The sequence below is a fragment of the Neoarius graeffei genome, chromosome 6 (genome assembly GCF_027579695.1).
Source record: "Neoarius graeffei isolate fNeoGra1 chromosome 6, fNeoGra1.pri, whole genome shotgun sequence".
Lineage (NCBI taxonomy): Eukaryota > Metazoa > Chordata > Actinopteri > Siluriformes > Ariidae > Neoarius > Neoarius graeffei.
This window is the reverse complement of record NC_083574.1, coordinates 93337459-93363234: the sequence shown is the minus strand read 5'-3', so window position 1 is coordinate 93363234 and position 25776 is coordinate 93337459. Positions and strand designations below refer to the sequence as shown.

General features: G+C 41.7%; 1 protein-coding gene across 1 annotated transcript in view; it reads right to left on the bottom strand.

Moving 5' to 3' along the window:
* The window catches only part of gmps (guanine monophosphate synthase), a 172273-nt gene that overhangs the window by 82393 nt on the left and 64104 nt on the right, over positions 1-25776 (bottom strand). Inside the window, exons 3-6 of the mRNA XM_060924180.1 lie at positions 13037-13151; positions 12843-12940; positions 12661-12764; positions 7266-7459 (exon numbers count right to left, since the gene is read on the bottom strand). Coding sequence (XP_060780163.1) covers positions 7266-7459; positions 12661-12764; positions 12843-12940; positions 13037-13151 — 511 coding nt within the window. The remainder of the gene's footprint in view (positions 1-7265; positions 7460-12660; positions 12765-12842; positions 12941-13036; positions 13152-25776) is intronic.

The following is a 25776-nucleotide window of genomic DNA, read 5'->3' as shown; positions in this document are numbered from 1 at the left end:
GAAACGGCGCTTCGTCTGCCGCTGGAGTTGGCAGAGTTGTTCAGAAGCGACACCGAGGATGAGGAATTCAATGGATTTGCTGATTTGGAGTGAAATCGTCAGCTTGATTGACCTGTGTTTTATTATTAATGACAGGCCTATAGTTATTTAAATAAGTTATGTAATGATTTTGGGCCTATAGGCTGTTGAATAACTTGATGTTACGGTCCATATTCAGCCAGTTTTTCTCTGGGCTATTATAAATGATTCTGTTTTGCATTTTTAAAAATAACTCTCCTTCCAAGATGAACTTTATTCTTCGTCTCTGATGTTATGCTGTTAATGGTCTGAATAACGTTTAATGTTTTTATCGGATATGACGTTAACTGGCAGGCGCACTTTCTGCCTGTTTTTTTCTCTGAGCGGTTGTTGTTGTTGTTTTTACTACCGTACCTGTCTTTGGAGATGATATACCTATAGCCTACTTGCCCTCTGATTTGATGAAATAAAATTTGACGAAAATGAAGAATGACGCTCCTCGATGATGACTACAGCTTTAATAACACAGATGAAAGAGCCATGGGGCGATAATAAGCCCTACCGGTAAAAATATTCTAAAAGCAAACTGATTAATGCATCAGTAATAGGCTACTAATATTAGTTATAATAATAATAATATAGGCTATTAGTAATAACGATAGTGATAGTATTAAAGATAGTAGTAGATATTTAAAATAATCAGACTAGGCTACTTACAGGGCAAAGGGCGCGTTATCACTGCTCAGCTGTTCGTTTATTAAATAAACAATGCAGTCGCGCAGTAACCACGCGCCGCTTATCAGATAGAATCACGGATTCTATGGATAGAATAACCCTTCAAAAAAGCGCGACTTGTAGTCCGGTGCGACGTATATATGTTTTTTTCGTCTTCATAATGCATTTTTTGGCTGATGCGACTTAAACTCCGGAACGACGTATAGTCCGGAAAATACGGTACTTTTAAACAATACAAATGTATTATGAATCGCATTAATGCTTCTCAATCCCTTACAGATACGAGTAGCACGCTGTGTGAGCACAATCGCTATCAGGCGCGTTAAAATTTAAATACCTTTTCGAGAATTTCACCAAAACTCATTGAATTTTCAGCATTGTAAGAGAACTCCCTCAAGTATTATTCAGCAAAACCCCAGAATGATGGCACAAATCTCGAATTTTTAACAGAATTTTAGTTCTTAAAATTTAACATAATTATGGATGTCACGCGTAACATTTACACCCGTGAAAAATCACTTTGAATGCTGTTTTGAAAGTTTTGATCAAATATTATAAAAAAAAAAATTAAAAAAAAAAAAAAAATCGCTTAAATATTATAAACAGTCTTTTAATGCATCAAAAAATAATTTTGATAAAGCAAGGAAATTCGGAAGAAAATTTGTTTTTTCTTTTGCTTGTTGTGCGCGTCACGCTACCAAAATCTAACCCCTTCATGAACAATTCCAACTTTCATGGACTTGTAGCTAGGGATGTTAACCGATGACCGTTTGACCGGTGGTTGACCGAATCAACGTCAACCGGTTAATTTTTTTTTGGTTGTCGGTTAAAAAAAAAAAAAAAAAATCATTTTGAAGCTGCCGATTTTGGAGCGGAGGACTTGGAATTCTGTGTTGTAAACGCTTGGGGCGTGCCATGCGGTGTAAGAACGACAGCTGACAAATCAGAAACACCCATTCAGTCATGTCCCGCCCTCCCGCTCCAGTTAAAGACAGCTGACAAATCAGAAACACCCATTCAGTCATGTCCCGCCCCAGTTGAACACAGCTGCCACTCGGCGAGAGAAAAGTGTAGATGCAGGCTTTTTAGCTTACAAATTACTATTCTGGTTTTTTTTTTTTTTTAATTATTATTAGAAGGCACATGGAGTTTAGTCCTGCCTTGGCCAGTGCATTCTGAAAGTATGTTTCGGTCTGTAGCCAACAATGCATGTTACTGCAGATCATCTCTCTCCACACAAACTAAAGGCGCAGATGCCGACTTTTTCACGGCTGAATCGTGCAGATCCGATTTTTTTTTTTTGGAGGGGGGGGGGTGCTGGAGTGTCTGAATAATTTCATCAGAGTAAATTCTGTATTAAAATTACTAAATAAGCAAATGCCGTTTAAATTATTCAGACACTCCAACGCCCCCCCCAAAAAATTGGATCTGCACGATTCAGCCGTGAAAAAAGCGGCATCCGCCAAAAGGCGCACCGTTTGCATCCCTGTTAAACTCATAGGTTAACCGACTAATGAGGCTCGGTGGTCGGTCAAGATTTTTTTTTAGTTTTCGCCATCCCTACTTGTAGCGCGAATAAACCTTTCAAAAAAATATATAATACTTCTCACCCAGTAAATTAGAATCCTGGTGATTTATATCCTCGTAGCTTCAGCAGATCTAGAGATTTAGTCGATTTAGTAAATCCCAAACGCTGTGAAACACGCCAGCCATCTATGGTGAGAAGTGCTGCTGTAGTTGAGAAACTCATTTCTCTCGCTTCCGTGACCCATACCAAAATAATGTCACGCTCATCACTTAAGGATGATTTATGCCAAGTTTCACGGAAAAATACAGCGAAATAAACTTGCTAGAAGCATTTTTCAAAATCCCAAACATTATGAAACATTTCTTGTAGGGTTTCAGGTTACAAATTGAGAATAGAGAAATTGCGGCGCAAAAGTTTGCCACTAAACTCGCGAAAATACTCCATCCTAGCGAGTTTCACAACCGAACTAGGCTACGTGACAGTCCGTGACCACCCAGGAATGTTCTAGAAGGTACGCTTCTAGGCACGTGCGATCGAGAAAGACGCCACGTGAAGGTAGTAAAGGTAGTATTTCCACTGTCTTATGACGTTTTTGCTTGTTTTAGTGCGATAAACAATGCATTATGGGTAATCATTAAAATGCTGATTTCAAGGTTAAAATGGGTAAAAACAACTAATTTATATAGATATTGTAAAAATTGTGCCTAATAGTTATTTTAGTACATAAAATCAAAACCTGAATTTTGTATTTTTTTCCCTATGTTACACCGCTGTGCATCTATAGCACGCTACTCATCAAAGGTTCTTAACATGATCTTTGGGTCACAAGAAATCAATAAATGGAGTCCAACATTGTGATTCAAACCTTACGCGAAAACATAAAATAAGCGTTTTTTGGCAAAAAATGAACCTCGTGGTGCCACCATTAGACTTTTGAATATGGTCAAAAAATTTTACAGGATGTCTTTATTGGTGAAAAGGAACACCCAAACAAAAATGCATCAGATTTTATGAAAGTGAGGGCAACTGATGCACCCTAACGCAGAACCATGGCCTCACTTTTTGCTTATAAATCCCTTGAGACCTCAAGAATAGTTTTAAGCGTTAACAATAACTCTAATATAGTAATTTTCACAATTAAACTGATTTAGATAGGTAGCGGTCCGAGTGAATGACCCTGCAGGAAGTCTATCGGTCTCATCACCATTTCCGCAATACTAAAACACAGAGCTGACTGCAACTCCGATCCTCCATTTTGGGCTAATTTATCGCCGTGCCGCCCGGTGCAGCAACACGACAGAAGGTGGATTTACGTTGCATTCATGGCCCAAGAATGTTCAAACTGCAAAGATTTGAACGCGTTTGGGCGCCTACGAAGTGGTCTCTCCTCCGCTCTGCACATTTTACTGAAGACTCGTACGAAACCTCTGATCTGTTGAGGAGCGTTGGCTATAAGCCTGTACTGAAAAAGAGGGTGCAGTACCGACAGTTAAAGGAAAAGAAAACTACAAAAGGAAAGCAAGTTCAGTTGCACCAGTTCTCCCAGAGTGTGAGCCGAGCAGTAATGGCGGAGTACTCAGTGTGGAGAAAAAAAGAGAATGAGTGGACCAACTGTCAGATTTCTCTGCCGGATATGCTTTCTCGCCAGGCCCACTGGATATGTTTGCCTCAGCAGCAATATCCCGCCCTTACGTGGAAGAAGCGAATGAACGAAGAACTGAAAGTCAAATAGTTTCCAAACAATCAAGAAGCGAGAACACAGACGGGTAAGATGCGACTCTCATTTGGCTACACAACAACAAAAACAACACTTGTTTACCTGCATTTAGATTAATGCATGTAATTTGTATTGTGTGTTTAAGTTAGCGGTATACGATTATTTAATTTGCTTCAGAATGTGATCGTCACAGTTCATCTGATTATTTAATGAGCCTTTTATCAGTGAAAATGCATGCATGTACATGTACGCTGCGTAAGTTATAATACTGATTCTGTTTTAATGAGAGTCACGAGACTGTCAGTTTAATTCCATCCAATTCTCTAGACCAGCCTTTCTCAACCGGCGTGCCGTCTGGCTTCGTTAAGGGTGCCATCAAAAAATTATACTGTATGCTAACACTGAAATAAATAAAATGGATTAAAATTCCAAAAAACGATAGTTACCCTAATGCAGATCATCGCCGCGTCATCAAAATTTGTCTCACGGCCCCCTTTCCCATGTCACAACGTCACTGCCGGGGTCAGCGTGACTGCGTATATTTTATATGGGGGTGCCTTGAGAACTTGCATACTTCTGAAGGGTGCCGTGACTGAAAAAAGGTTGAGAAACGCTGCTCTAGACGGCTTTATTTTGTAAGATGGGGGCCTCCGTGGCCGACGTGTTACTATCGGATTCACTTTCCGGTGGTTCGAACTGATACGGTTCGACGTGTTTAGCAGTAGCATGTACACACGCTCCAATTTCAGGACTATCATAGTCAGATGTATTACTGTCTGAGTAATCCGAAGAATCTCCAATAAATCCGAACGAAGAGGCCATTGCAACCGCTCTCGCCTGCCGAGTCTGGCTTTGGTCTATAGCTGTCAGAGGCCTCGGCTTTAAAACCGGTTCCCGCTGTGACGTCACGCGCTCAGGGCTGGCTGGTTCAGCGGGGCAGCTCCAATGCCAACTTGACAGTCGATTTTAACTCTCAAAAATATATTTTTTTTTTTTTAGGGGTGGGACATTAACGTGTTAAGATTAATTAATTTCAAACAAATTAATTCGTTAAATATGTTAACGCATTTTATCGCAGTTTGCATGCCAAACAACCCGGAACCGTTGTTAGTGCACCGCGTTATGGTGCGACAAATGAGAAGAAGAAATGAGAAGAATGAGACAAATGAGACAAATGAGAAGAAGAAAATGAGCAGGGCAACGTCGGAAAATTTAACGAACACGCTGGCCAAGTGGACTGCAGACCGCTATCGGTGGTAGAAGACAAGGGTCTACGAGATGTACTGCAGATTGCGGCGTGTGATCCAGAAGGTAACAACTAAAATGGTTAGTAAAATGGCACTGAAACTTTAGTCTCTTCAATTTTGGACAGGGACCTTACCTTGGTTTACTATTTTGAAATGAAATGCAATTTATTGTTTACAGCCATTAAATGAGCTTGAATCTAAAAATCATGTCTGTGTATTATTTGAACTCTTCACATATTATTCACAACCCCGATTCCAAAAAAGTTGGGACAAAGTACAAACTGTAAATAAAAACGGAATGCAATAATTTACAAATCTCAAAAACTGATATTGTATTCACAATAGAACATAGACAACATATCAAATGTCGAAAGTGAGACATTTTGAAATTTCATGCCAAATATTGGCTCATTTGAAATTTCATGACAGCAACACATCTCAAAAAAGTTGGGACAGGGGCAATAAGAGGCTGGAAAAGTTAAAGGTACAAAAAAGGAACAGCTGGAGGAACAAATTGCAACTCATTAGGTCAATTGGCAATAGGTCATTAACATGACTGGGTATAAAAAGAGCATCTTGGAGTGCCAGCGGCTCTCAGAAGTAAAGATGGGAAGAGGATCACCAATCCCCCTAATTCTGCACCGACAAATAGTGGAGCAATATCAGAAAGGAGTTCGACAGTGTAAAATTGCAAAGAGTTTGAACATATCATCATCTACAGTGCATATCATCATCAAAAGATTCAGAGAATCTGGAAGAATCTCTGTGCGTAAGGGTCAAGGCCGGAAAACCATACTGGGTGCCCGTGATCTTCGGGCCCTTAGACGGCACTGCATCACATACAGGCATGCTTCTGTATTGGAAATCACAAAATGGGCTCAGGAATATTTCCAGAGAACATTATCTGTGAACACAATTCACCGTGCCATCCGCCGTTGCCAGCTAAAACTCTATAGTTCAAAGAAGAAGCCGTATCTAAACATGATCCAGAAGCGCAGACGTCTTCTCTGGGCCAAGGCTCATTTAAAATGGACTGTGGCAAAGTGGAAAACTGTTCTGTGGTCAGACGAATCAAAATTTGAAGTTCTTTATGGAAATCAGGGATGCCGTGTCATTCGGACTAAAGAGGAGAAGGACGACCCAAGTTGTTATCAGCGCTCAGTTCAGAAGCCTGCATCTCTGATGGTATGGGGTTGCATTAGTGCGTGTGGCATGGGCAGCTTACACATCTGGAAAGACCCCATCAATGCTGAAAGGTATATCCAGGTTCTAGAGCAACATATGCTCCCATCCAGACGACGTCTCTTTCAGGGAAGACCTTGCATTTTCCAACATGACAATGCCAAACCACATACTGCATCAATTACAGCATCATGGCTGCGTAGAAGAAGGGTCCGGGTACTGAACTGGCCAGCCTGCAGTCCAGATCTTTCACCCATAGAAAACATTTGGCGCATCATAAAACGGAAGATGCGACAAAAAAGACCTAAGACAGTTGAGCAACTAGAATCCTACATTAGACAAGAATGGGTTAACATTCCTATCCCTAAACTTGAGCAACTTGTCTCCTCAGTCCCCAGACGTTTACAGACTGTTGTAAAGAGAAAAGGGGATGTCTCACAGTGGGAAACATGGCCTTGTCCCAACTTTAAGATGTGGTGTTGTCCCATTTATGCAGCATACAAGAGTCAAGGATGGAGATACTATCCGCTCAGAAATTTATTTAAAAATAAAGGCTCTGTGTATCTGCTTTAAGAGTCTCTAAAGAACAAGGGTATGATTAAAAATAAGTCCTGCTTACACATAAGAATAATAATAAAAAAGCAGATTTCAATTAGTGCTGGGTTACATGCAGATATAAATCTCCACATCATGATAAATAACATCTCAATGCGCTTTTCTGAAACATCATGGGTATTGTTAGCCCTTTTTGCGAAATACAGTGTATTCCGAAATAAATAATTAAATATGAGGGTTCTGGTGTACTCTCGCTCCCTCATCTCACTGCACTTTTCCTCACCAGCACTTTGGACTTGTCCACTTTCTCCTGGATCTCGCGTATGCAGCCCATCTGCCGGTTCTGCACGGTGAAGTTGTTGGTGCAGCCGGCGATCTCAAACAGGAAGTTCCGCAGCATGTCCATGCCCCGCTCCGTCAGATCTACCTCCGGGTGAAACTGAGTCCCATAGAGCTTCTTCTGCTCGTTCGCGATGCCTGAGAGGGAAAACGTAACGATTCGAGTTGCAATTTGATTCAGGATTCGATTTTCCCACCATATTTTGGAAATAAATAAATAAAAAGAAAAAGAAAATTACCCCAAAAAATTACTACATTTATTTTCCGACTCTTTATCAACTTAAAATATTCCTTTTATTAAATTTAAATAAAACATTTTTTTCATTTTCGTAATAACCGACAAAATTTACTTCCCACACTTGTAAAGGGTTGCCATAAAATATAAAAGCATATTCACTAAAATTTTCATTTTTAATTAAAGGGCCAAGTTCATAACAAACAGGCCTTGTCTTAAAATCTTAGGAACATTTGTACGACCTCCATTTTCTTCACCAGTCCGTAAAAAGGACAGCGCTGGTTTCTTGCCGTTGTTTCATGGAGCTATATTAGAGCTGCGTTACCTCCACCTACAGTCAAGTCATGCATATTCCCTCTAGTTTACATTATTGCACCCTCTGCTGTCTCAACAACACAATTACTATGAGAAATGGAGAGTATTTATGAAGAGAAAAATTTAAAATCGTGCATCTATTCATTGATGCGAATCGTCAAATTTGTATTGTGATTTATTGTCGTACGAAAGATGTTCCATCTGCCCTAGTCATGCCACTCCTGCCATGCGTTCTCTTTTTTCCTCTCTAATTGATACTGATCATATTTTTATTGCATGTTTTGTGTGTCCTTTTACAGTGATGATTTTTTTTTTTTAAATAGGTGCATCTGACTTAACATCGGTCCGAGGACAACAGATACAAACCAGACATTTGGGCTAATTTTGGCACATTTACAACCCCAATTCCAAACAAGTTGGGATGCTGTGTAAACTGTAAATAAAAACAGAATGTGATCATTTGCACTTCATGGAAACCATATATTTTATTGAAAATAGTACAAAGACAACATATCAAATGTTGAAACTGAAATTTTATTGTTTTTGGAAAAATATATGCTCATTTTGAATTTGATGTCAGCAACACATTTCAAAAAAGTTGGGACAGGGGCGTGTTTACGACTGTGTTGCATCACCCCTACTTTTAACAACACTCTGTACACGTTTGGGAACCGAGGAGAACAGTTGCTGTAGTTTTGAAAGAGAAATGTCATCCCGTTCTTGCCTGATATACAATTTCAGTTGCTCAACAGTTCAAGGTCTCCTTTGCTGTATTTTGCGCTTCATAATGCGCCAAATGTTTTAAATAGGAGACAGGTCTGGACTGCAGGCAGGCCAGTTTAGCACCCGGACTCTTTTACTACAGAGCCATGTAGTTTTAATATGTGCAGAGAGCGGTTTGGCATCGTCTTGCTGAAAGAAGGAAGGCCTTCCCTGAAAAAGATTTTGTCTGGATGGCAGCATATTGCTCTGAATCGTGTAGATATCATTCAGCATTAATGATGCCTTCCCAGATGTACAAGCTACCCATGTCATGTGCACTAATGCACGCTCATACCATCACAGATGCTGCTTTTGAACTGTGCACTGATAACAAGCCGGATGGTCCCTCTCCTCTTTAGCCTGGAGGACGTGGTGTCCATGATTTCTAAAAAGAATTTCTACTTTTGATTCATCAGACCTCAGGACAGTTTTCCACTTCGCCTCAGTCCATCGTAAAAGAGCTCGGGCCCAGAGAAGGTTGCGGTGTTTCTGGATATTGTTAATATCTGGTTTTAACTTGCATTTGTGGATGCAGTAATGAAGTGTTTTCACAGACGATGGTTTTCTGAAGTGTTCCTGAGCCCATACAGTGATTTCCACTACAGACGCGTGTCTGGTTTTAATGCAGTGTCTCCTGAGGGCCTGAAGATCACAGGCATCCAGTGTCAGTTTTCAGCCTTGTCTCTCGCATACAGAGATTTCTCCAGAATCTTTTAATGATATTATGGACCACAGATGATGTTATCAACAAATTCTTTGCAGTTTTACACTGAGAATGTTTCGTTATTCTAAAACTGTTGCACTGTTTGCCCACGCAGTCTTTCACAGAGCGGTGAAAGAGAGACTCCGCCTCTCTGGGATGCTCTTTTTATACCCAATCATATTACTGACCTGTTGCCAATTAACCAAATTAGGTTTTTTTTTTTGCATTACACAACTTTTTCAGTCTTTCGTTATCCCCGTTCCAACTTTTCTGAAACGTGTTGCTGACCTCAAATTCAAAATGAGCATATATTTTTCAAAAAACAATACAATTTCTCAGTTTCAGCATTTGATATGTTGTCTTTGTACTATTTTCAATGAAATGTCGGGTTTCCATGATTTTCAAATTCTGTTTTTATTTATGTTTTACACAGCGTCCCAACTTTTTTGGAATTGGGGTTGTACATTTCATGTTTATTAAATGTGCATTCTCCATGTCAAATAAATTGTAAAGAAATAAAATGAATGATTCATCAGACTGCAAAAGTCATAAAGTAGCTAAAAATCAGGAGGGGGAAAAAAAAAAACCACCCACACACTTTTGTAAACAGGTACCATAATGGACATATGAAAAACTTGTAAGATGAAAATCTGAAACAAATGCGTGACTTTCTCTGGGAACAAAAGCACCGAGTGTAAAATTGTTGCTCAGAGACAACGCATCACGATCTTTTCCTTAAAAAAAAAAAATTACATAAAATGTTTAATAATAAGAGATGAAAGTGGAGCAAAGAAAAAAAATCCTGAACTTTTGAAAGTCAAGCTAAGATTTTTTTTTTTTGGGGGGGGGGGGGGGGGGGGGGGTGTCATTAAATTTGTTGTTAAAAAAATTTTAATAACATACCACGCAAAACCCTGCATTCTAGTACTTATTTTCAATAAAACAAGTTATAACTTTTAAGCCTTTTTCTTTCATGTACGTTAATGATTAACGTCAAAAACATCACATTTAATTCCCCGAGTTAATGAGTAATTTTCAGGAGTGCGTTGTTCTAAATTCAGAATTTTCACTATTGGATGCCAAAACTTATATAAAGTGATGCTGTCACATCTTATGTGCAATACTGCATATATGTTTAGAAAGTAATAATTCAACTGATATTAAATAGTTAACACTTTCGTGAAATTGAATTGATTCAATATCAAAGTCTTATTAATCATCAGATATATAGTTATTGTAACAGTAAACTCATTCAGAACAGAAAAGATAAATCCATAGCTGCCAACATTCCGAAATTGTAAATAGTAATACAAGGTTGGGTACTGAGTCTTGGTGAGGGGTCGGGGGGGCTTCGCCATAGTCTAATTTGGGCCGCCATAGTCTCAGTCCGCGCCCGCCCACACACACGGCGACACTGGCGCACCCGGTCTGACATTGCGTGCATTGCCTATCTGAGACAGCGTGAGGAGACGACTCTGATTAGCTACATCCTGTCTGCATCTACATGTTAAGGTAAGTTTATACAACTTTATGTAGCCTTCGACACGATTGAGAAGGTGACATTTAGGCTACACTATTGTGCTTTATAGGTGCATGGAGAGCACATTGATCACACCCTCCAGGATTTCGCGATGTTGCCATTTGCAACTTCAACGCAAATTCAACCAATCCCCGTGAATTCAGGGCGGTGTTGGAATTATATCCAATCACCGCAACTTTCCTGCAAATTTGACCAATCGTTGGCGTCGTCTTGAGGTGACGTCGACAAACTACCTTCCGCCTTACTTCCTCCATTCAAGAGAAGCAGCATGTGCCGCGCAGTGTTGCCAGATTGGGCGGTTTCACGCTCAATTGGGTGGTTTTAAGTGCATTTTGGCAGGTTTTGAACATATTTTGGGCTGGAAAACGTCAGCAGTACCTGGCAACATATATATATATTTTTTTTGACTTAACACAAGAAATTAATGGATGCCAACATTTTTGCCAAAATGGCATTTTATTTTCCATTGTTTAGGCAGCTTCAGCATCATACTGTGAGATTCTGTTCAAATTGTTTTTTTTTTTCTTCTATGAAGCCTGAGCCATTTATTTTATTAGTTTATAATTATTGTTTAATTTAGTCTTCAGGAGAGACTGCCTGCACACAGTACTAGTATTAATAGGTTTTTTTTCTTACATGAAAGCTGAGGCATTTATATTATATTTTAAGGTAACTTCATGTTGTGCTGTGAGGTTCTCTGCACTTTAACTTTTGAACCAACAGGTGCATTTGGATAAGTAAAGCCTATTTTTCTGCATTCTTGTAGTCCTGGTAATCTTTTATATTGGTAAAGTTGTTTATAGGACCATTTCTCAGTGTCTTTGTTTTTTTAATCAATAGTTTTTCAGTAATAACTTAATATTTAGCATATCACTCAATTTTAAACAGCCCCCGTGCACCCCTGTAATTCAACCGGACACCCCCCCCAATGGGCTGTCCCCATAGTCTCCAAAATTTCTGTGGGAAACACTGCACTACCGTTCAAAAGTTTGGGGTCACCCAGACAATTTTGTGTTTTCCATGAAAAGTCACACTTTTATTTACCACCATAAGTTGTAAAACGAATAGAAAATATAGTCGAGACATTTTTCTGGCCATTTTGAGCATTTAATCGACCCCACAAATGTGATGCTCCAGAAACTCAATCTGCTCAAAGGAAGGTCAGTTTTATAGCTTCTCTAAAGAGCTCAACTGTTTTCAGCTGTGCTAACATGATTGTACAAGGGTTTTCTAATCATCCATTAGCCTTCTGAGGCAATGAGCAAACACATTGTACCATTAGAACACTGGAGTGAGAGTTGCTGGAAATGGGCCTCTATATACCTATGGAGATATTGCACCAAAAACCAGACATTTGCAGCTAGAATAGTCATTTACCACATTAGCAATGTATAGAGTGGATTTCTGATTAGTTTAAAGTGATCTTCATTGAAAAGAACAGTGCTTTTCTTTCAAAAATAAGGACATTTCAAAGTGACCCCAAACTTTTGAACGGTAGTGTATTTGGGATTGGATTTCTGGTAACTCGAGGAGAAAGACGGCTACAATGGCCGAGTTTACTTCAAAAAGGGAATAAACAGCACTTTATTTGGCATGTTAATGGAAAAGCTGAGAAAACATACTTGTATAACTTTTCCGCAAACCTCACGCACACACACCCCGTCTTGTCTGTCCTGGAGAACCTCGGAACATTTAATAAGACTGAAGAACCCGAGTGAGTCTTCGACGGGATGTGAAGCTTTCGAGCTGTGAGCTGTGATATATACACTGCTGTGCATACACACCTGCAATGATGCTGCCAGACTGAGCAACGACCTTGAACCCATCTGCTACTTTATCCACACTGTCCCCATGAGTCAAGAGCACCATCTCCTCCTTCTGTAGACCCCTACACACACACACACACACACACACTTAATTCACATGCGTACACAGTTTAAGACAGTAACACTGATTGAACATGTACCTGAAAAGGGAGCAGGAGTTGTCTATTCCGATGCTGAACACGCCGTCTTCTCGTACACTCTTCCTGTGTACCGTGCCTCCGAACACTTTATTCATCATCTACTCAGTCAAACACACACACACAAAAAAATGCACACTGAATCTCTGCTACGTTTAAATTAAAACCCATGTTAAACTCACGCCTCGGTCTCGCACCTGCATGCCGTAGCAGATCCCCAGTACGGGTTTCCCGATGGTGAATATGGCGGGGTCGAACCAGGGTGCATCTTCTGCGTAGACTGAATTCGGACCGCCGGATATAATGATGGCCCTGAGAAAGAGATGTCAGGAAAATAAATAAAAAAAAAAATATATATATATATATATATATATATATATATATATATATATATATATATATATATATATATATACATATATATACACACACACACAACCCTGATTCCAAAAAAGTTGGGACAAAGTACAAATTGTAAATAAAAACGGAATGCAATAATTTACAAATCTCAAAAACTGATATTGTATTCACAATAGAACATAGACAACATATCAGATGTCGAAAGTGAGACATTTTGAAATTTCATGCCAAATATTGGCTCATTTGAAATTTCATGACAGCAACACATCTCAAAAAAGTTGGGACAGGGGCAATAAGAGGCTGGAAAAGTTAAAGGTACAAAAAAGGAACAGCTGGAGGAACAAATTGCAACTCATTAGGTCAATTGGCAATAGGTCATTAACATGACTGGGTATAAAAAGAGCATCTTGGAGTGGCAGTGGCTCTCAGAAGTAAAGATGGGAAGAGGATCACCAATCCCCCTAATTCTGCACCGACAAATAGTGGAGCAATATCAGAAAGGAGTTCGACAGTGTAAAATTGCAAAGAGTTTGAACATATCATCATCTACAGTGCATAATATCATCAAAAGATTCAGAGACTCTGGAAGAATCTCTGTGCGTAAGGGTCAAGGCCGGAAAACCATACTGGGTGCCCGTGATCTTCGGGCCCTTAGACGGCACTGCATCACATACAGGCATGCTTCTGTATTGGAAATCACAAAATGGGCTCAGGAATATTTCCAGAGAACATTATCTGTGAACACAATTCACCGTGCCATCCGCCGTTGCCAGCTAAAACTCTATAGTTCAAAGAAGAAGCCGTATCTAAACATGATCCAGAAGCGCAGACGTCTTCTCTGGGCCAAGGCTCATTTAAAATGGACTGTGGCAAAGTGGAAAACTGTTCTGTGGTCAGACGAATCAAAATTTGAAGTTCTTTATGGAAATCAGGGACGCCGTGTCATTCGGACTAAAGAGGAGAAGGACGACCCAAGTTGTTATCAGCGCTCAGTTCAGAAGCCTGCATCTCTGATGGTATGGGGTTGCATTAGTGCGTGTGGCATGGGCTGCTTACACATCTGGAAAGACACCATCAATGCTGAAAGGTATATCCAGGTTCTAGAGCAACATATGCTCCCATCCAGACGACGTCTCTTTCAGGGAAGACCTTGCATTTTCCAACATGACAATGCCAAACCACATACTGCATCAATTACAGCATCATGGCTGCGTAGAAGAAGGGTCCGGGTACTGAACTGGCCAGCCTGCAGTCCAGATCTTTCACACATTTGGCGCATCATAAAACGGAAGATACGACAAAAAAGACCTAAGACAGTTGAGCAACTAGAATCCTACATTAGACAAGAATGGGTTAACATTCATATCCCTAAACTTGAGCAACTTGTCTCCTCAGTCCCCAGACGTTTACAGACTGTTGTAAAGAGAAAAGGGGATGTCTCATAGTGGGAAACATGGCCTTGTCCCAACTTTTTTGAGATGTGTTGTTGTCATGAAATTTAAAATCACCCAATTTTTCTCTTTAAATGATACATTTTCTCAGTTTAAACATTTGATATGTCATCTATGTTCTATTCTGAGTAAAATATGGAATTTTGAAACTTCCACATCATTGCATTCCGTTTTTATTTACAATTTGTACTTTGTCCCAACTTTTTTGGAATCGGGGTTGTGTATATATGCTCATCCCAGACTCTCCGGGCCTCGTTCATGTGGTGTGTAAATGTTTGCGGAAGGTTTCAGAAAGGCTCATTTTCTTTGTACTCGTGTGCACGTTGATCGGTCATAATGTACACAAAGCGCGCTCCTGATACAGCTCATTTGCATGCAGTGACGCCCACAAAAGGTCAAGTGCATAGAAAGGGCACGAAATGAACAATCAGAGTAAACCGTGAAAGGCAGAAGTGGAAGTTATTTTGACTCACTTCCCTACCAATAAAAGAATATTTAATAACATTTTTATTTAGTATAGATTTAGAGATGAAAGTGGAGCAAAGAAAAAAATCCTGAACTTCTGAAAGTCAAACTAAGTTTGGGGGGGGGGGGGGGGGGCACAACGGCCCCTGAAAAAAAATGTTAATAACAACACGCAAACCCCTGCATTCTAGTAGCCTGGCTAACACGACTTCAAAGCTCTGCGAGGATTTGGTCTGGCCAAGATATTAAGCCCAACCGTTTCCCAGAGCCCGTGGTTGACCCGCCTCCCTGAAATGCCTCAGTTTGCTACTGGTCGAAGCCAGAAAAGGCTGTGACGAAGCTTAAACCAATCACATCACTCTTTCCTCTGATGTATGTGATACGACGGAAACTGCTTGAGTAACAGGAAGAAGATAAATACCTCCAGGGCTGCTCTTTGCTCCGTTTTCAATGAGAACTTCCCGTCGAATGCTTTCAATACAGCATCTACCGCTGTGTCAAAGGCTTGCCGCTGCTCCATGTTCGTAATGTTTCTAGTGAATGAAGCGCTTCCGGCATAGATTCTGTAAACAAACAATCTATGGCTTCCGGTCGCAGTTCTACTACGTCACTGCCTTGAACAAGCCTCTACCCAGGGCCGTTGGAGATGCTCAAAGTTGATTGGCTTCCGATTTTTCGGAAGCTTGGAAATGCTGGCCAGACTAAGCTCGCAACAGGCCCTCGTGTTGCGTCACGCTTAGGATGGGCGGGCCCAGGCTAGCATTCTCATGCATTTTATTACTTATTTTCACTAAAACAAAGTTATAACTTTTAAGCCTTTTTCTTTCATGTACATTAAATGATGAACATGTCAAAAAGATCAAATTTAATTCCCCGAGTTAATGAGTAATTTTCAGGAGTGCGTTTAGAAAGCGCGGTGATTTTCCTGCTCCACAGTTCATTACTCTGAAAAATATCAGACAGTTGAAGGTAAACTCAGCAAAATCCCAAACCAGTGCTGTTAAAAAGTAAAGGTCTGTTAGAGTTTCTAAAGCTTTCAGGTTTCAATGTCGGGGACGTTGAGCCTCGTTTATCAATCTTTTAGTCGAGTTGTGCGTTTGCAGAAGCTAAAGTGAACTAAACATTTACAATTCAGATTTATGCGAGTTGAAGCCGATTGTTTGCATTAGTTCGTATTGTCTGTAAATTTAAACACCAATGAACACCAAATTTCTCATGGAAATCAGGGGCGTCGCTAGGATTTTTCAGGTGTGTGTCACACACTGACTGGCAGCCTGAGTGCATTATGTAACAAAAAATAAATTCCCATTCCTAGTTTTAGGCAGCTTAGAAACCGGCTCTTCCATTATCGCTGTTTCTTCCACGTTTTCTTGACGTTGTGTTCTAGAAGCGGCACTAAAACTTCGCTTCGAAACCACAAAACGCAACTTTGATGGGAAAAAATATATAATAAATTGCTGACCTCTCTTCACGTCGAAAGAAGGAGGAAAGTTTTGCTTGTTTTGACGGCGAATTAATAACACGAGAAAATACTCGTAATTCGCAACTAAATAGACTGCAGCGACACTGGCAGCTTGAACACGCTTTCTAGTGCGCTTGTGCAGAACGGTGTCAGTCCTGCGCGCATTAGCTCGTGCACCTGAAGGCGCGCCTTGGGCACACGCACCGTTAAAGGGGAACAGACGGCAATATAGAGAGTAAATATAACAATAAAACACACATTAACGAACCTTATTCAAGACTTACGAAAGTTTTTTGTTCTAAGGTTGGAAAGTTATAGTGTTTTGAAAGTAGCTCGAGCAAACTATTTCCGCAGTTTGAACAGCCCGCCATGATATTCATTTTATCCCATCAGAATGCACGTTCATTTTCTCTGCGTAACACTCATGACCTATGTATGTGCCCAGTTGTGTTGGCTCATTGAGGTTGGGACTAGGGATGTGACTTTTGATCAAAAACACTATTCGAAATTCGCTAAAAGATATTCGAAATTCGATTTGAAAATCGACAGAACCCCGCCCGCCCCACCCAAACGCGCGCACACATGACAGACAGGGTGAAAGTGGTAACGGTTTAATGAGTCATCAAAAAACAAACTTCCATTCACCTCACATAGCCTACAGTATCAAACAATAATATAGGCTTCCAATTTTATTGTACATTTCTATGCAGCCACGACTATTTTCGTCTGTTGGAAGGAACCGCGGGTGAAACTGCCCGTTTAGGAAACGATAATGAAAGCATTCGAACAGTCAGAGCAGAATAAACTTAAGACATATTTTTGTTCAAAAAAATTAACATGTTGACGTGGTCGGGATGGAGACGGGTACGCAGCCTATTGACAATTAGACCGGCTGCGGAGAACACGCGCTCCGATGGCACGGACGTTGCAGGCACACACAGGTAGGCGCTGGCCAACTTTGCCAGGCGAGGGTATTTCTGTTGATTGTCTTTCCACCATGTCATCGGGTCAGTGTGGAGCGGTGGGCATGTATCCTGGCAGTACTGAGTCAATTCAGTCACGCATGTTGCCCTCTCTGTGCTGTAATCCTCGCCAAATATGACGGCAATTGCTGCTGTTAATGGGCCATCCTTTCGGGAATGTTTCGGTTCGCTGGGCCCTTCATGCGATTCCGCCGCCTCTCCGGCCTCTTCATCATCTGCCATGGACAGAAGGTTTCTCACCTCGGCCTGCACTGTGTTTCTCACCTCGTCAGTTGCGAACCTCAGGTGTTTGTGTCTGGGATCCAAAAATGAGGCAATGTATGCGACCTTGCGTGCGCTGCTGGCGTTTGACTACCTTTACTGTACGATAGCGGCACCCTCTGGCCGAATTAATGCAACAGAGTATGTTAGGAACAAGGAAACGCCTTTCCGCGCTCATTTTTTTTTAGTGGAATGTAACGTAAGCCAAAACGGCATTCGAAATTACTATTCATTATTCGAACTCGTCACGAATATTCGACTATTCGAAAATCATGTCCCATCCCTAGTTGGGAATAGCACGTGTGAATCGGAAAGTAGGATGAATTGTAAGTGATCGGCTACACAATGCCACGGTGTGTTGCTTTCGGGTGTAATAACAGGACCGATGGAAAGCGTAACGATCCTCCAGACGTGTCTTTTCACTCGTTTCCGCTGAAAAACACCAAGCGAGTTCGAGCTTTCTTCTCTTCTTTCGTCATCACCGGAGTCGAGAGTACCTCTCCTAGGTTCAAACTGGTACCCTTCTAAGCCATAGCCTGCTTGCAGTGTGTCTTGCGGGATCTCTTCGTATGATTCGACAGAGCTGTCGCTTTCGCTTGATGCGCCCGACGCCGTGATTACACGCTTCTCTCCTAGTGCAGTGGGTAGGGCTGACGTCACGGTCTTTTAAAAATGGCGACTCTTTAGCGTACCGACTATTATATTTACAATTACCAAGATATTTCGTTGTTTTCTAGTACATAAATTTGATAGAATACTTAAGAATACGTTACTTTGTCACATCAGAAACTGTATACATTATATTTGGTACCCCTTTAACAAAGAACACCTGTCTTTAATCAATGAACTGAACTGTGTTTGGGCTATTTAAGGACCGCGCCCATGCAAGGACGATGCGAAGTATTACGCCGCGTCTAGGAACGCGAAAAATCCGAAAAATAAAATTTCTCCATTCGGAAAACTGGAGATTTTCAAGAGTTTTGTCAAAGACTTTCATCTATAATAGGTTATAGGAAGTCGCGTGCACTGATTGTCGAGAAATAGTCTGAAAATCTCAACCAATCACCTCGAGCGACTCGGCAAAATACCGGCCGATCGCTTCATCACCGTAAGTGAGGAAGAATTACAAAATGATGAAAGAAAATGCTTTTCCTAAAAGCACTAAAGATCAGGGGCGTAGCTGGGGGGGGAGGGGGGTCCTGGGGTGCCTGTGACCCTCCCTTTGTCGGACCATGCATTTTTTTCCAATAGCCGCATAAGAATATTAGAAAAGCAGCCACTGTAATTAAATCGTCACCTCAGCCTCATTAGGGTTTCTATAACCTTGTATGGACTTCCTGTGGTTTGGGCGCGAAAACCCAGTCCTGCGCAAGCGCAACACGATCGCACTAGAAAGCGTGGTCAAGCTGCCAGTCTTTTTAGTTGCGAATTATGAGTATTTCCTCTTGTGTTAATAACTCGCCATGTCAAAACAAGCGAAACTTTCCTCCTTCTTTCAACGTGAAGCAATTTATTATACATTTTTTTCCATCAAAGTTGCATTTTGTGGCTTTGAAGCTAAGTTTTAGTGTGCTGTTTCTAAAACACATCAAGAAAACGTGCAAGAATACACTATGGCAGAGCGATCGACCTTGACATCTTTGCCGTTCGACGCCTTTTACTTAGAAACATTTTGGCCGATGAGCAGTAGGACAACAAGAATAGAGAGATCTGTATCGGTTGACGAGGATAAGATGTGTTGGTACAGCCCCGTCCCGTCTAGAACTACAAATCCCATCAACTAACTTCCGCGATGACCTACGTCACGCCTAGGCGGGATTACCTACATCACATCCTCCCTGACTCCATAAGTGACTCAGTCAACTTCCGTTCTCTCTCTCTCGTCGTGGATCTCTGCATCATACAGACATAAAGAGAGAACCCTCCGTTCATCAGGACCTCCAAAATCAAGACATCTGCCTGGCAAGAAAAAGAAGACTCAGCGCGCTTTCGTATACCACTGGCCACGGTAAAACTACTTAAGCTGCGCTGTCTCACTTAGTTGAGTTACAACCAGTTTATTTGTTTATCATAAGTAACGCTACGACTGCCGCCCGAGCAGTTAATTAAGAGTTAGAAGCGACCGGATTCCTTCTGACTTAATCGCTGTGCACATTGTTTGATCAGAGACTTTTCCTCACAAACGACGAAGTTCGGACCAAGGAAACCTCTGCGCTCTCACGGAAGCGACCCACGAACTTCTGTGAACCCCGCGAAACTTCGGGATATCTGGAAGTAAGGCTGGCATTTGGGCAAATTAGTCTTAGGAAGTAGTGTGAATTTAAACTCAGGAACTGTTTAATTGTGCACACTGTAGACACTCAGTGTTGAGTTGATCACTGTTGTTCTATTTTTGTTCTCTCAGTTGTTTTTAATAGATAGGTGTTGCATGCTCTTTCTCTATCCTTTCTAACACCTTTAATTTCATTATTACACATATTTTGACCTCATCAAGATTTCAGTGGATTTAGTGATGTTATAAGCTAGTGGGATTAGCAACCACGACGAATTCCTTTCTCTCATTAGACCACGAGAATCTCAAAGAACTCCAAATTGCCTTCACCCGAGTGTATACGAGTGCTATTGGCTGTAGTGTCTATGTAATACGGTAAGTAATACATTATTGCTGCATCGGTAGAGATCATAATAATTTGGAATATACCATAATTTGGCTGTTTGGTAATTTATTATTAAACACCAAAATTAATGGTATTATTAATGAGACTGATTTAATGAGACTGATCACTTAAGACCAATTGCACCCACAGATGTCGAGCCGCTATCCATACGCTGCCGGATAAAGCTGATTTGGCCGAATCATTGCCCGACATCTCAACAGTTCGCAACGTGAGATGAAAGAATGATGCAAAGACCGCGTTATTTTCTCAAATGTATTTTTTCATTTACAAACCTGCAGTAGTGCCAGTCAGTGTGTGACCCCCCCCAAAAAAAAAAAAAACAATATAAATGCAATAAAATCAGAAATCAGCAGTAGTGGATGGCAAGTTATTAGTGAGTAGGCAAGTTTGAAAAGGTGGGTTTTTAAACGGGTTTTGAAAATGGATAAATGTTCCTAATGTCAGGGGGGAGGCAGAGCGGCTGAAGGCTCTGGACCCCATGGTGGACAGACGGGCAGAGGGCACAGTGAGGCTGATGGAGGAGGCTGACCTGAGTGTTGATGTGGAGAAGGTCGGAGAGGTATGGGGGGAGGGGCGAGGTTGTGGATAGCCTTGAAAGTGTGGAGCAGGATTTTTAAGTCTATGCGAAATTTGACAGGAAGCCAGTGGAGTTGTTGGAGAACAGGAGTGATACGATGGATGGGTGGAGTTCTGGAGACAATACGAGCGGCTGAGTTCTGGACCAGTTGGAGCTTATGGATGGGCTTGCGGGGGAGACCGAAGAGGAGGGAGTTACAGTAGTCTAGGCAGGATGTGACTAAAGTGTGGACCAACATGCATATTTTATATCTATATGTTGATAACGGTAATATTTCTCAATCATCAGCTGTCTGGTTATAGTCCTATGAAAATCCATGACCTTGAGTTGGTCATTTCAAAGTCATTCAAGGTCAAGGCGGCAACTGAAAGCCTATATGGGACTTCTTATATGTTGATAATGTTAAACATCTGGCATTTTAAAGTGCGTATCGCGGGTAAATTCAGGAGCAAGATCAATGGAATTCTCCTATTTTAGATTAAACTTTGGTCAAATATCTGTCACATTCTGCATTCTCTGAAATTTTTTCCCCTTGCGCAATACCAAAAAAATTCAGTTGAAATCAAGACATTTGAGGCAAATTGGTCCGCCTCTGAAAAAAACTTTGCATTTGAATTTCCCGGGAAATGTTGATTTGCGGGACGCCTCCTTCTGAATCCTACGTCAGCGCTGGTTTGTTTATGAGAAAACGACCTGGTGGTTTTCTGCAAATTTCTTCAACGCTATCGCGTAATTATTAAAATGGTTAACAGATGTATCGTAGGAGGGTGTACAGTAGCAACGCCAATCTTGATGGGATTCGTACTCATCGTTTCCCAAAAGACCGGACAATGAGAGAGAAACGGGAGCGCTTGGTGTACACAGGCTGTGCACTGAAACCGTGCAAAGCTCGCGCAGCCTGCTGGCGCTTCCGCAGGTGACGTCACGAATCTGGCTCCAGACTCCCTTAGGATTTTTCCAGACGCGTTTTGTTGTTTTATTTTATTTTTTTCTGCTGTAGACAGACGGCCTTGTGCAAAATTACCCTTCTGGATGAGTGTGTAAAGGGACGTTCTTTCATATAAAAAAAAAAACACAAAATTGGTCCAGAATATGCACTTTAAACTCCAAGCTTGGCACGTGCCAATATACGTAAAATGTACATTATTAATTTATAATTCGTAAGAATAAAAGGGAATCAGGTTATAAACCAACCACTGCTGCCTGAACACCAATAACACAAACAGCAGCCGACGGTTTTGCCGACTTACACTCATTACATACCTAAACGTACGATTCAAGGTTAGCGTCGAGTTTGCTCGGATTATAAAACTGATGACTCAGCGGCTCGTCACTGTTATCAGAGCTTCTGCTACAAAAGTTAAACGTTTCTGGTCGTGTTATGGTTCAGTCTACCTCGACAATGCAGCACTGGATTTGAAGAGACAAGGTTAACAAGAGTGCTACGACAGCACAACATCCCCCGCTGGCAACTCGGCCATAACTCTGGTAAAACGTGACCAAATTGAACGAAATTACGATATCCGTATTACCGACATGCAACACAGAATCTAGTCAAGTTTCGTGAAATTCCTCCAAAAAATACACCATCAGGTGTCACCTGATCACAAATGAGAATTTAAAAAAGGGTCTTGATGGCAGGATTGAATTTCCACAATTTGGTTAAGACTTGCATCCCACGGGGCGGCACGGTGGTGTAGTGGTTAGCGCTGTCGCCTCACAGCAAGAAGGTCCGGGTTCGAGCCCCGTGGCCGGCGAGGGCCTTTCTGTGCGGAGTTTGCATGTTCTCCCCGTGTCTGCGTGGGTTTCCTCCGGGTGCTCCGGTTTCCCCCACAGTCCAAAGACATGCAGGTTAGGTTAACTGGTGACTCTAAATTGAGCGTAGGTGTGAATGTGAGTGTGAATGGTTGTCTGTGTCTATGTGTCAGCCCTGTGATGACCTGGCGACTTGTCCAGGGTGTACCCCGCCTTTCGCCCGTAGTCAGCTGGGATAGGCTCCAGCTTGCCTGCGACCCTGTAGAAGGATAAAGCGGCTAGAGATAATGAGATGAGATTAGACTTTCATCCCATTCGGTTTGCCACTTCTTGAAATGTAAAGATGTCAGCGCAGGTCTGAGGTCTGGGATTTCAGCGCAGCACGAGAAGCAGTTTGGGGAAAGAAAAAAAAAAAAGACGCAGTGGCGTCACACGACTTGGATCAAGTCCACACTATCTGTCGTGTTTTAGAGGAGAGGGAGGTTGGAAGTGAGGATCGCCAAGTGACCAAACTGCGTGAAAACAGGGTAAAGATCCAAAAACAAAAAGCGTCATAATACAGCACACCAAAATGCAGATGGCTTAAAAACACCACATAGATTAAGAAACACAATCCAGCCCCACATGACGCAACCGTGTGGCCTGAACGGCTGTTTCACAGCTTTCTTAGCTCAGATCAGGAACTGAACAGGCTGTTCGAATACAGTACCTCGAGCCAATTACACTTTACACCGCCTCAGAGAGCACACTACGGCCTCGCTTACTCACATGCGCACTTCATACGTACACGGAGAATCTCTCTCTCTCTCTCTCTCTCTCTCCGTTACTGTTGATGACTGTCTCTCAGCAGGACTGTTGTTTTGATCGAGTGCTATTCATTCTGCCCAGACAGCGTGGGGGCTGGAGGCAGAGGCATGATGAACCGCTCTCCCAGACCACACTGCCCTTTAAATAATAATAATAATTTCTTAAAAACGCATATTCACACATGCCCCTTTTCCACCAAAGCAGTTCCAGGGCTGGTTCGGGGCCAGTGCTTAGTTTGGAACCGGGTTTTCTGTTTCCACTGACAAAGAACTGGCTCTGGGGCCAGAAAAAACGGTTCGGGGGGGGGGGGGGGGGTGTGTGTTAAGACCAACAACAATAAGGGGCCGTTCACAATTATCAACATTTTCATGAGCGTACAAAACGTACGCTGGGGGGAGGGGGTTAATCAGCTGTGTACGCTTTTAAAATAGTTATAAAAATGTCGATCCCTCTTTGTATCAACGGCTATACCTCCTTGTATTGACGGCTCTTGATCCGTGGCTATCTCAAGAGAAGATCGTCAATACAGCCCTATGTCACTCCAATGGCTCTAATTGCCGTGTTTGTACACAGCATGAATGCACAATACAGACGTTCCCTGGGCGTCCGGCGGTGGCGCTGGCTGATACACACGTTCTGACGTTGCAGAACAACGGCGTCCCAGTGTGAGTGGTTCAGTGAGCTGGAGATTTATGTGAAAAATAGGCCAGACACAATACATCGGTCCCCGAACAATGAATACTGCCACTTCATCAATGTGTTCCGTTTCATCAACCACAATTTAAAACGGTCTGAGGCAGTCAGCGCTGGACAAAACCTTTGGAAAAGGTTGAAAACTGATGGTCTGAATGCCGGCCGACATGCGCTGTATCAACAAGGTCGTGAAAGGATGGAAAAACTCAAAGTGCGGCCAAAGAAAACGATTGTGGACCTATTTCAAAAGGTTAGTTTGACTTTTCTTTGCTTCTGAGGGTAATTTTGGAAGGCTGGCCACGTCAGTGTGGAAAGCTACTGCGTGTAGCTAGGCCGTAGCTAGTAGAGATGCGCGGATGGCGGTTGCAGCCGCGGAGTCCGCAGATAATCCGCGGATCGGGCGGGTGAACTAGCGAAAAATAAAAATGTAATTAAATTCGGGCGGGTGGCGGTTGAAGCACTGAAATAAATAACAAATATTGAATTTGTCAAGTCAAGTCAGGTTTTTTATAAAGCACTTTAAAATACAACAGAGACAGCTGACCAAAGTGCTGGACAAGCAGGTAAAAAGATTTGAGGACACCATAAAACCCAAAAACAACGTAACTTAAAGACACCATACACACAGAGAAACGACAGCATGACCTGAAACTAAGGACCAATACACAGGTCAGTGCAATCTTAAAACAAGAAATCATGGAATAAAAGACACCAAGGCATAGTAATGAATTTAGAAAAATAAATAACTAAGAGTAAATAATTAAAAAATAAATAAATGAAGAAAGTAAAAAGACTCATGAAACATTAAAAGAAAAACAAAAAATGAATAAATAAGTAAATAAACGCTATACAGAGTTAAAAGCCAAGGCATAAAAATGGGTTTTGAGATGAGTTTTAAAAATAGCTAAGGACGGGGCCAAACGTATACGTAGTGGAAGCTCGTTCCAGAGTTTAGGGCCAATGACTGCAAAGGCTCGGTCCCCTCTACTTTTCAGTCTGGAGGGTGGTACAACTAGGCGTAATTGGTCAGCTGACCTGAGGGCCCTGGAGGGGGTATGAATTTTTAGGAGGTCAGACAAGTAAGAGGCTGCCAGTCCATGTAGGGATTTAAAAACAAATAAAAGAATCTTAAAATGTATCCTGTGGTGTATGGGGAGCCAGTGAAGAGCAGCAAGCACAGGTGTGAAATGTTCTCGCCTTCGTGTTCTAGTGAGAAGGCGGGCGGCAGCATTTTGAACAAGTTGCAGGTGTGAGATGGAGGAAGAACTTATGCCAGCATACAAGGCGTTGCAGTAATCCAGGCGGGAGGAAACAAATGCATGGATGACCCTCTCAAATTTTTTTTCTTGTGGATGAAGTAGGGGAGTATTCCTCCACAAACTTCCATATCGATGGATCAGCAGAGGAAAATCATCGAGGCTCCAATTGGCGGATGGCGGGCGGGC